Raw genomic sequence first — 12,732 nt, 5'->3', positions numbered from 1 at the left:
TGAGCCACCCAGGCGCCTCTCGAGCAATATTTTTTAAGGAGTGTTGCCCCAAGAAGAGAAAGCAAAAACCACTCAGATCTTTAAGTTTCTAAGCATTTATTGTATATTTGCAGCATAAAAATGTTGACATAGACTCAGTGCCTGCATAAGTTATTAAGGAGGAGGAGTGAAAGTATGTTTTTAGTAACCCTTCTGGATTTTTTTCCCCACTAGGGTACTCAATACTTCAAGCTATTATGGAAAAAGCAGGACAAAATGGTTGGCATGTCAGCGCTATATGTGTGGAAAATTTTAATGATGTCAGCTATAGGCAACTTCTAGAAGAACTCGACAGACGACAAGAGAAGAAATTTGTAATAGACTGTGAGATAGAGAGACTTCAAAACATATTAGAACAGGTAAGTCCTGGATTTTATATTATTATTACCATAGACCTTCTACAAAAAGTGGACTTTTGATTTACTTTTTTCCCATCAATATTTTCTCCAAACCATTTAGTCTGAAGTGCAGAGTTCAGGAATTTTCATTCCATGATTCATCTCTAAAACTAGATCATAATCCTTTATCACCAAAGGCCATTTTGGCTCGTAGGTCTCAGTGCAGTGAGGAGCACGATTTCTCACACATTTTAAAGACCTACCATAGCAAGGATCTTTTGTGAATCACCAAGAGCTCTTGGCCTCCTACGTTCATAAACATTAATTTTGAAGATTAATTGAAGATTAATGCCATCTAGAATCTTAGAAAGTTTTAGTATTCATGACTCTGTGCCTTTTCTAACCTTCAGAAAAATAGCTACACGAGAACTAATAACATGAAATAGTAAAGCAATGAAATAAAAGAAAGTTAAATGGCGCACTGTGCATAGCATATCTTCTTCTAGATGTTTTCAGTGCATTACCACTACAGTGAAAATGGTTTTCAGCTCTTTTCACAAATGAAGACTCCTTTGATAAATCTTTCAATAGTCGTTGATTTGATTTGAAGCAGACAGGAAAAGGTAAAATTGAGCTTTGTTATTGTGTTAAATGATAGGAAAATATCATCAAATGATGGGTAACATTTGCCTTCCTCCTAACCCTACATCTCCCGATCAGCTTCAAGCTGTATTTGGCCAAAATTGCAGTGAATGATTGCCACCTAGTGGTTTCAGAAATGTATGCTCCTGCTGACCTACGGTGAGCCGTTCTGGCTAAGGCAACATTGTCGCATGATGTCTTGTTGGTTACTTTGCTACATATAGTTTGCATAATAATATGATGTGATTTGTAGCAGTAAACTTAGAAATTCGTAGGTTTATTTATAACAATAACTTAAGTACTCAAATAGAAAAAGCAAAACCGAAATATGTTTCAGAGATTCCTCCTTCATATCAAAGGGCCCTAAACTAGATGCCTTTCAGTTTCCCTCCTCAACTATATCAGAATTTGTAAAAGTTAAAAGTGAAAAAGCATGCGGTATTTCTTTTTCAAGGTCTGGTGAAGCCAATCTATACTGTAAGAGGAAACGATAGTATTCACTTCCTGTTAAGTTTTCATAGAAGAAAAAAACTTGATTGAAGAAATATATTTATATTATATTGGAACACATTCATTATAAACCTGTATGCCACTCAGCTTTATCCCTGAGGGACTCCAAAAAAATAAGTTTGCAGCTATTCAAGCAAGGTATATAGAATTTTTAAGCGTGTATTTATGGAATCCAAGAAAAAACTTTTGTACTTTCTTAGGCAAGACAGTCACTTCAGCTCAAACTCTGTTCTCCCTCCCTCTCACTCCCACCCCCGTGTTGAGAGTTGAGTTGTTTGATGTGAACAGCTGAAGCTTTGTAAATACCTCCTCATGAATCCCACAGAGCAGTCAATTCTGAGAACTGCCCAGATTGCCAAGTTCCTGTCAGAGGGCGAGGAAGGCTCAGAAAGACCCTCCACTTACCACCTGTGCTTAAAAGACTGTCTGAGAAGGTAGTGGAATGCCTACAGCACACTGACCCATTTCGGAGGCTTAGCTAGTTTCTAAGAGGAGAATCGGCGTGCCCCCGCGCTTTGGATAAACTCTGATAACAAGCCTTAAGGAAAATCTTGCTTAGGGGAACAGGACAGCGTTTTTTGTCATCTCAAAAATATTGTTTTTATATTCTTAGCCTTATTGAGATATGACTAACATACGATGTTGTGTAAGTTTCATGTGACAGTATGGTAATTTGATACGCTAATGTATTGTGAAGTGTTTACCATAGCAGGGCTGGTGAATGAACAATTCTGTCCCTTCACATGGGTACCATTTTTGATGGGGGGGGGGGGCGATGAGAATATTGAAGATCTGCTCTCCTAACAACTTTCAGATATATAATACGGTATTGTTAACTATGGTCACTGTGCTGTACAATAGATCCCCAGAACTTAGAAAACTGAGTGTCTACCTTTTCTGTGTCTCTTCTTGCTGGATTCTAAAAGGTTTCTTTTCTCTCATGACTGCATAGTAATAATGAGACTTTGTCCCTTTAAAATGCCTCTCAAGGATAAACCTAATCAATTGTACAGTGTCTCCTGTATTATGAGAACATAATATACTCTAAATTGTCCTATAAAACTTTCCCTAAGAAAAGATGTTTTCTGATCCTTAATATGATTTTTTTTTTACTACCGATACTTTAATTCCTTGTAGCTTTAAGCCAAATCATTTTTAATGTTTCTTGGTTTTACTCTTGACTCATCCAAACACAAGAGCTAATCCAAACTGTGTCAGGAGTTTCTACATGTACTTTAATACCCCCATATTTCTGCAGCCTCTTTAATAATTTGAGGTAACAGTGGAAAACAATTGCAGAGAATCAACCAATGCCTTTTTTAAAAAAGTAAAAATGCTAAATAATCTTGATCAGAAAAATGCTTTTGAAACGAAGTAGCTATCTTTCAGAAGATGGTGAAGTTAATATAATGAAGATAAGGGGATGTGTTAGTAGATTATAGAAAGATGAGCACGCTTAATATTGGCATGTGACCAATAACTGCTTTGTGGATATTTTAATTCGTATAATTTTTCAAAAACATAATAGAAATGGCTCCCACAATTTTCTCTTAAAATCTGTGAATGGACAACTGTGTTTAGAGAACCACTTCATCTTCTGCACATGTTTTCCAAATTATTTTTATGTCACAAACTAATTAGTTCTTATAAATGTATTACTGTTTATTTTTTTAGCATCGCTTTTCTTTAATCACTGCCCAGAAGAGTTATAGGATGTATCTGAAATTTCAAATTAATTACAATTAGTTGTTTTAAGAATTTTACATTATCTTTTTAACTTAATTATAAAAATTCTAAGGCAGTAGATCTCAAACAATAGTAGGCTTAAGAATCACCTGGGGTGAGGTGTCAGCTTTGCTAAAAATGCAGGATTTTGTCCGTATCTTTAGATAGTTTGCTTGAAAAAGTCTGTCCTGGGACCCAAAACACTACCATAAGAACAAAACTGTAACTAGAAATCTATGATAAGGACAACAACAAAACTAAGATGTTTATTAAAGCTAAAATTCTTTCTATAAAGGGTGAGTAAATTAATGTTTCATATCTATACTTTTAAATGTGTGCTATATTTTTTTGAGCTTCAGTGGGCTTATTTTTTAATGTTTCAAGTTTTTGTTTAAATTGTAGTTAGTTAACATATAGTGCAGTATAGTTTCCAGAGTAGAATTTAGTGATTCATCACTTATATATAACACCCAGTGCTCATCCCAAGTGCCCTCCCTAATGCCTGTCACCCTTCCAGCCCATCCCCTTCCTACTTCCCTCCAGCAACCCTCAGTTTGTTCTCTATAGTTAAGAGTCTATTTTATGTGCTGCCTTCCTCTCTCTTTTTTTTCTTTCCCTTATGTTCCTCTGTTTTGTTTCTTAAATTCCCATATGAGTGAGATCATATGGTATTTGTCTTTCTCTGACTGCCTTATCTCACTTAACATTATACTCTCTAGCTCCATCCATGCTGTTGCACATGGCAAGATTTCATTCTTTTTTGAGACTGAGTAATAGTCCTGTGTGTGTGTGTGTGTGTGTGTGTACCACATCTTCTTTATCCATTCATCAGTCGATGGACACTTAGGCTGAATCCATAGTTTGACTATTGTAGATAATGCTCTATAAACATCAGGCTGCATATATTCTTTTGAGTCAATCTCTTTGTATCCTTTGGGCAAATACCTGTAGTACAATTGCTGGGTCGTATGGTAGCTCTATTTTCAACTTTTTGAAGAACCTCCACACTGTTTTTCCAGAGTGGCTGCACCAGCTTGCATTCCCACCAACAGTGTAGGAGGGTTCCCCTTTCTCCACAACCTCGCCAACATCTGTTGTTTCTTGTGTTGTTAAATTTAGCCATTCTGACAGGTGTGAGGTGGCATCTCATTGTATTTTTGATTTGTATTTCCCTGATGATGAGTGCTGTTGAGCATTTTTTTATGTGTCTGTTAGCCATCTGTGTGTCTTCTTTGGAAAAATATCTACTCATGTCTTCTGCCCACTTCTTAACTGGATTACTTATTTTTTGGGTGTTGAGTTTGATAAGTTCTTTACAGATTTTGGATACTAACCCTTTATCAAATATGTCACTTGCAAATATCTTCTCCCATTCTGAAGGTTGCCTTTTAGTTTTGTTGATTGGTTCCTTTGCTGTGCAAAAGTTTTTTTATCCTGATGAAGTCCCAATAGTTCATTTTTGCCCTTGCTTCCCTCGCCTTTGGAGACGTGTCTAGTAAGAAGTTGCTGTGACTGAGGACACAGAGGCTGCTACCTGTGTTCTCCTCTAGGATTCTGATGGTTTCCTGTCCCACATTTAGGTCTTTCATCCATTTTGAATTTATTTTTGGTATGGTGTAGGAAATGGTCCAGTTTCATTCTTCTGCATGTGGCTGTCCAGTTTTCCCAACACCATTTGTTGAAGGGACTGTCTTTTTTTTCCATTGGACATTCTTTCCTGCTTTGTTGACGATTAGTTGACCGTAGAGTTGAGGGTCCATTTCTGGGCTCTCTCTTCTGTTCCATTGATCTATGTGTCTGTTTTTGTGCCAGTACCATACTGTCTTGATGATGACAGCTTTGTAATAGAGCTGGAAGTCCGGAATTGTGATGCCTCCAGCTTTGGTTTTCTTTTTTAAGATTGCTTTGGCTATTTGGGGTCTTCTGTGGCTCCATACAAATTTTAGGATTGTTTGTTCTAGCTCTATGAAAAATGTTGATGGTATTTTGCTAGGTACTGCATTGAATTTGTAGATTGCTTTGGGGAGCATAGACATTTTAACAATATTTGTTCTTCCAATCGATGAGTATAGAATGTTTTTCTATTACTTTGTTTCTTCCTCAGTTTCTTTTATAAGTATTCCGTAGTTTTCAGAGTACAGCTCTTTTACATCTTTGGTTAGGTTATTTCTAGGTATCTTACCGTTTTGGGTGCAGTTGTAAATGGGATTAATTCCTTGATTTCTTTTTCTGCTGCTACATTATTTGTGTATAGAAATGCAACAGATTTCTGTATGTTGATTTTGTATCCTGCAACTTTACTGAATTTGTGGATCAGTTCTAGCAATTTTTTGAAGTCTTTCAGGTTTTCTGCAGAGAGTGTCATGTCATCTCTGAATGGTAAAAGTTTGACTTCTTCCTTGCTGATTTGGATGCCTTTTATTTCTTTTTGTTGTCTGATTGCTGTGGCTAGGATTTCCAGTACTACATTAAATAACAGTGGTGAGAGTAGATATCCCTGTGTTGTTCCTGACCATACAGGAAAAGCTCTGTTTTTCCCCACTGAGGATGATATTAGCTGTGGGTCTTTCATATATGATGTTGAGGTATTTCCCTCTGTCCCTACTTTGTTGACAGTTTTTATCAAGAATGGATGCTGTACTTTGTCAGATGCTTTTTCTGCATCTATTGAGAGGATCATATGGTTCTTATCCTTTCTTTTATTAATGTGGTGTATCACATTGATTGATTTGTGAATATTGAACCACCCTTGCAGCCCAGGAATAAATCCCACTTGATTGTGGTGAATAATTATCTTAATGTACTGTTGGATTCGATTTGTTAGTATCTTATTGAGAATTTTTGCATCCATGTTCATCAGGGATAGTAGCCTGTAATTCTCCTCTTTCATGGGGTCTTTGGTTTTGGAATCTAGGTAATGTTGGCCTCATAGAATGAGTTTGGAAGTTTTCCTTCCTTGGATTGCTGTTTAAAATAGTAGTTAGCCATTCCAACATCTCAAAACATCAGTTTCAAAACAACTATTTGAGAATGTAGTTTAAGGTATATTGATTTTTCTATCCTAAATTACATCATAGGAAAAAGTGGAACAATTTATATAAATATTACCCACTGAGCTATTAAGGTAATAGAAATATAACAAAACTACAAAGTCAGACTTATTGTCATATTGTTTGTATGAGGCCACAATAAAACAACTTGCATTTTTGGCCTTCTAACTCCATTGGGCAATTTGGTCCATTCATCTACAGAAAATAACTCAGAAGAAAAAAAATTAAAAGTCCCTTTTGAATATTTGTTGAATTTGTGATCAATTATTGAAAGTGTCAATTTTTACTTTAATATACCTCACTGGGGCGCCTGGGTGGCTCAGTCGTTAAGCGTCTGCCTGCGGCTCAGGTCATGATCCCAGGGTCCTGGGATCAAGCCCCACATTGGGCTCCCTGCTCGGCGGGAAGCCTGCTTCTCCCTCTCCCACTCCCGTTGCTTGTGTTCCTGCTCTCGCTATCTCTGTCTCTGTCAAATAAATAAAATTTTTTTAAAAAATTAAAAAAAATATATACCTCGGGCGCCTGAGTGGCTCAGATGGTTAAGCATCTGCCTTCCGCTCAGGTCATGATCCCGGCGTCCTGGGATCGAGTCCCGCATCGGGCTCCCTGCTCCTTGGGAGCCTGCTTCTCCTCTGCCTCTCTCTCTGTCTCTCATGAATTAAAGAAAAAAAAAAAAAAAAATATATATATATATATATATACACCTCATTGGACACTAACGGTATTCATCTTACCTAGTTTTCTTCCTCTAACAACAATCAATTATTTTATAGAAGAGTTAAAAATAATATAGCTTGAATCAAAAGAATTACTTTCATATCAAAATCAGTGCTTTATAGCGGGAGCCTTTTCATATATTATTTTATTTTCACATATGTCCATTAGTTTTAAATCCTGAACTCAATTACTTGCAAAGAGTCCTGAGGGAACTCTAAGACCTTATCAATTGAATATTGAACTACCAGACTGATTCATATGTTTAACCCAGTAAGAAAAAGGCAACAACAGACTTGATCTTAACTGTTTTCCTAGCCTCAAAAATTATTTGAGCAAAATAGCACTTACGGCTAATGGTTGCTCACACATTTTAGTCCACCATGAAAAAAAGCAAACAAAACAAAACAAAAAAACCAAGGGTCACACAGGTGTATTTCTGTGTTCCTATAGTCTATGAAACCCTTCTCTTAGAACCAACCCCCAGCTCCTCCTCTGAAATACAGGCATTACACAGGTGATGGGGTAGCTTGTACTCTCTTTTACCTCTTTTCTTTGCTCAATTGGCTCATATCCCCAAAATTATAATGTTTCCAAAAGAGATGAATATTTTCACTTTTGAAGAAATGGATGAGAACTCTTCAGTTGTTTATTTTTAAAAAGTAAATGGAATAATTTAATGTTTGTGATTCTACTTCTTACTCTGAATAAGGGGCATTAGACCAAGATGATCTTAGAAAATCTTGATCACTCTAAAGTGAGTAACACTGTTTCCGGTAAAGACTTCCTGATCATCGCATTTGATCCTGAAGGAGTATATAATTTTACACATGGGATTCACCTTGAAAGGAAGCACAGAGTAAAACCTCAGTCAGGTGGCTCTTTCTGTACATTCATTCATCCTACGAATATCTGTTGACTGCCCCCTTCACGTGTGGCGCCAGGCTCTGCTGAAGATAAAGTGATGAGCGAAACAGATGCATTTTCTGTTCTAGTTAGGAACGCTTCTCTGGCTAACCAAGGTTTAAAACAAAAGCATTTGCTAAAATCCTACTAAAATGCATTCTTTCCTTTAGAAATATGGTACGTAGAAAGTGATCAAGGATCTCATAATGCCTCGGGATTTTGTTATCGGTACGGTTCTTACCGAATACATGGTATCAGGCATTCGGTACAGAACTGGAACATGCCATGCATGGATGTGAGCCTCACCAAGTCCATATGGGGAGAAGATGACAAGGACTGACCTCACAGGATGAAAGAGCCGTTTAACAAAGGAACTGAGAAACTGGCTCACAGGCATCTCAGACTGCCTCTTTATCGCACACCTCAAACGTAATTGGTGCCTCTTTCAGCAATATTCCCCCATCCACTCTATAAAAGGGAAATTCAGGTTTCCATTAGAAAAAATGGGACTCTCAGATAATTGGCAAAAGCCGGTGACCTTCCCATACTGTTTGCAAATTAATCAAAAAAGCCTAAAAGCCACGAGTGACCTCTCAGAGGTTTATTGCCTCACCAGAGAAAACCAGTAATCCTGCCTTGGGGCACAACCAATTGGAAAGAGGGAAATTTCTCACAAACAGAAATGTGGCCATTTGCACCCAAGTGGTGAAAAGTGCACAAGGCTTCAGTTAACTTAATTCTAAGTCCAAGGCTTCCTCCCTGGCTAGTACCACCCAAGTGAGAAGTCAGGTGCAGACAGGATTTTTGGCAAATTGCCTAATGTATGGCAACAGATAATGTCTGTTTATCTAGAATCTGCACGTGTTTTCAGATGTCTCTAACATAAGCAACTGCACTAAATCTAGAACTCTAGAACTCTACCCACCTCTACTTCCAAAAACATCTCTGACTTGAATAAAGCATCGAAAAGAGCCAAAGGCTTAAAGAGCCTGCCTGCGCATGCCGTAAGGGGTTGAGTCATTATCTAGAAGGAAAGGAACATTTTCTTTCCTGGCTGATGACATAGGGTCATTTTTTTTTTCACACTAAGAACGCCCCCCCCCCCCAAAAAAAATCCTCAAAAACAAAAGTATAAGAGCCAGAGGAGACAAAAAGAAGCACGGGGACAAGGAAAGCTAGCTTCAGTCATGAGAAGTAGTCACTACAGAAGAGGCCTCATCACTGGAGAGAATAGCTTTGATTATTTGATGGTCTACGGAAGGATTAAGCAGCATGCATTCCGACAGCAGTGGAGACAGGACGGTCCTGCACTGGATTCCTCATGCATCCACTCAACACCTGTGTGCCGGCTATCATTCCAGGCACGGTGGCACTGCACAATGATGAGCAAAGGTGGCGCCTACACCAGGCATGCTTACACCCAAGCTGGGGGCTCAGAAACATGAGCAGAGGGGCCAGACAATTCCTGATGGCTTCAGAGTCAGACCCATTACAGCATGTGTCAGGAACTCAGGAAATGTGGTGACTCAGTAAAATCCAGACATGCTTCACAGGGAAAGCAGACATTTACATTGAAAATGCATTGTATTTTCCCAGGAACAGCGGAGAGGTAAGGATATTCCAGACAGAAACAACTGCAAAGGCACAGAGTTCTGGAAAAGCTCAGCAGGCGGAGACTCCTATGTGATAAAAATTGGCTAGGGGACAAAGGCAGAAATTGGAGTGGAACACTAATCAAAGACTCGAGGTAGCAGGAATACGGATTCCTCCTATTATGTTTAGCTACCTATCATTGTTGCAGAAATCTTATCTCCCTCAGAGCAGGGTCTATATTTATCATTTACCAGTATATCCCCAGTGATATGAAAGGGGGTCAAAAATAATTGTCGAATAAATGGAAGTCCGAATGAGCTTCATTTGAAGACACAGGCAGGAAGAATCCCTTTTGTGTTTAAAGGGCAAGCAGCCAGCAGCACTTGAAGGTTCTGGAGGGAAGCCCTCAATTACCTGAAGCTTTCTTGTCCAGAAGACCTCACCTGCCAAAGATGGTGGGAAGTCTAGGTTTTCTGGTGTTTGTTGTATTGGCTGAAAAAGCACAAGAGTTTCATTTCCATATATTAATGTAACAATGAGTGAGATGCAATGGGAAAATGGGAACACACCAGGCACTCAAAGAAAGAAATTACTACAGCAAGGCAATCATATCAGCGATTTCCCACACTGGAGCCTTGGCAGAGCTTGTTGCTTTGCTTCCTCATAAAGCTGCTTTTGCATATGGAGCTCTGCTCAGTCAGAAGCTTCAACAAAGTAAGGGGAAATTTAACAGATGTGAGGTTGTGTTTAAAAAGGGGAATTTTACTTCTTTAATCTTTCTTTTTAGCTGAATTGATTTGAATGCGCAAATCCCATTATAATGCACTGGGTTTGTTGTTTTCATAGAAAACAGGAACATCCTTACAGATCTCAGTCAGACTAGTGCAAATGGAATTTGGTGGGAGCTAGAAAGGGGTCTCTAATTATCTCTTAGCAACCATTACCATGGTTGCAGGAATTCCTCATTTGCTTATTAAATGAATGAATAAATAAATGGAAAAGTAAAGAAAGCAAAGGATGGAAGTTTTTTGAAGAGGAAGGAAAATATGGTTGTCAGATGCTAGTACTTTTGTCTTGGAAGAATTGTAAATTCTAGGCATTGATTGTGTTCAACTAAATTTGTTTTAGTTGACGCTCCAAGAGCACTTCTTGGAATAGTTTCCATTATTGTTGTTGACACAAACATTCAAAAACTCAGTTTCTTTTAAAAAAAGATAAAGGACAATCTGCTTGATAATTTTAGAGAAATAAGTTAGTTTTTCTAGCCTTAAGTAGAAAGCAGCTGCATAGACTTACCTACTATGGTTTAGAGAAAGGCAAGTAATATTCCCCATTAAGTAGAAAATAGAGGATAACTTCATAATTTATTTCATTAGAATTTTGCATCTACTCTTCAAATGTTTAAAAGACAGGGAAATTAACAAAAAGGAAGCAGTGCAACCAACAATACCTTTGAGGACACTCTTCTGAGTCTTGTAAACATAAATATAACCGCCCTTTATAAAATCTGGAGTGTTTAAGCAGTTCAGTAATAGAGTGCACTTCCTGCTAATGAATGAAGTGATGCATCTTTTTAATCACTGTGATTTAGTTAGAAAGGTAGTAACACAAATCCATTCTGAATCCTCCTCATGATTGTACACAACTTCCCTAGGGATCATCTAGATTTTCTCTGAACACAACTAGTGCCAAATTTAAGATCAGATTATGGAACGAAATTAAAATGGTGTCATTTTTACAAAAAAAAAAAGAGTAAGGTCCACATGATCACTGGTAAATGGAAGAAAAATCAAGATTGTACATAGTGAATTTTTATTTTTCTAAGGTTTTTTTTTTTTCCCCCAGAGTCACATATATACCCAGTGATTGTTATGTTCTTCCAAGTCCAGGTTTACATTGTCTCTATTCTTACCCTGTGTCTTTTCCTTTACAACCACCACAATATATACTGGAAAAATATGTCTTTAATTCTATTCTTATAATTAATTTTGTGGTTATTTCAGCTGATTGTTACAATGTACATTTGAAGGTCAAATACTTTAATATACTATAATGACGTAATAATGTAAATATCTTGCAGGTAACACAAGAGAAACTCATCTTCTTGAGTCTGCCCACCCCATCCTACCATTTTCCTTTCTTACACATGTACACAACGTTAACCCATTTGCTTATTTATTCAACATTTATTCAATACCTACCAATTTCCGAGCACTGTATATAAAGTTAAATCAATTGCAATCCATCCCTTGAAGGAATTTCAAATGTAAAGGAAAAGCGATGAACGCAAGCAAATAATGTAGCACCATGCAGAAAGGTGTAATAAAGACTAAAGCACAGTGCTGAAAGATGAGTCAGAATTTCCCAGGATGAAACACTGGGACAGGGCATTCAAGGCAGATGGCAGTGGGAGAGCAGAGCCATGGGATGGAGCCACATGTTTGGGGAAAGCAAATGCATACGGTTGGAACATCAGGTGCAGGGGAAATGAGAAGATGCTCGGGGCAAATTGAAGACAGATTACAAAGAGCCCCATGGGGTCTCCTAAGTAGTTTTATATTCCTCATAACATTTCAAGGCCATTGGGTATTTTTAGACATGATCTGATCAATTTGTGTTTTAAGAACAATAATTCTCATGACAATGTAGAGAATGGACTGAAAGGGGGACAGATTGCTGACGAGTAGTGTGTCAAGTGAGCATTCTTCATCGTCATTTTTCGTGTCTCATGCATACCAGTATTTCACTTCATTTATTTGACATCTACATAACAGATATTTATTGAGGGCTTATCATAGGCCAGGCAATGTCCTAGCCCCTTGAAGTCCCTGCTCCATGGAGCCTGTATTTTAATGAGGGAGACACACAATGAACAAGTAAATGTGTAATGCCAAGTAGTGATCATGAGAAATTCTTAAAGGTATTTATTAATATCTACTTTGCCAAGCACCATATGTACTTAATTTAGAGATTCATAGTCACCATTACTTTTGTTAAGATTTTGAGAAGTTTAACTGATCTGACTGGGGTTTTAAAAAAAGGGGAGGGGAATTTCCTTTGGCAAATTTAACAGTATTATTAGTTATGGATAATAGTCTTTGTAGGAATAAAACAGCTACGCAGTGAGCTTGCTATGCCCATACAACATACCGACGCCAAGTAGGAGAATCTTGTTTATTAGGAACAGGCATATTATTCCTGCTTTGTTTCTCTTA

At 37.7% G+C, this 12,732-nt stretch overlaps 1 protein-coding gene across 2 annotated transcripts in view; it reads left to right on the top strand.

The window, feature by feature from the left end:
- Positions 1 to 12,732, top strand: part of GRIA4 (glutamate ionotropic receptor AMPA type subunit 4) — a 366,854-nt gene that overhangs the window by 256,124 nt on the left and 97,998 nt on the right. For both annotated transcript variants that reach the window (XM_064577521.1, XM_064577520.1), the window contains exon 4: positions 214 to 398. In XM_064577521.1, coding sequence (XP_064433591.1) covers positions 214 to 398 — 185 coding nt within the window. The remainder of the gene's footprint in view (positions 1 to 213; positions 399 to 12,732) is intronic.

The sequence above is a fragment of the Mirounga angustirostris genome, unplaced genomic scaffold (assembly GCF_029215605.1).
Source record: "Mirounga angustirostris isolate CCGP_5_RB_7025 unplaced genomic scaffold, mMirAng1.0.hap1 SCAF_13, whole genome shotgun sequence".
NCBI lineage: Eukaryota > Metazoa > Chordata > Mammalia > Carnivora > Phocidae > Mirounga > Mirounga angustirostris.
The sequence above is the reverse complement of the archived record's forward strand: the minus strand, read 5'-3'. Positions and strand labels throughout refer to the sequence as shown.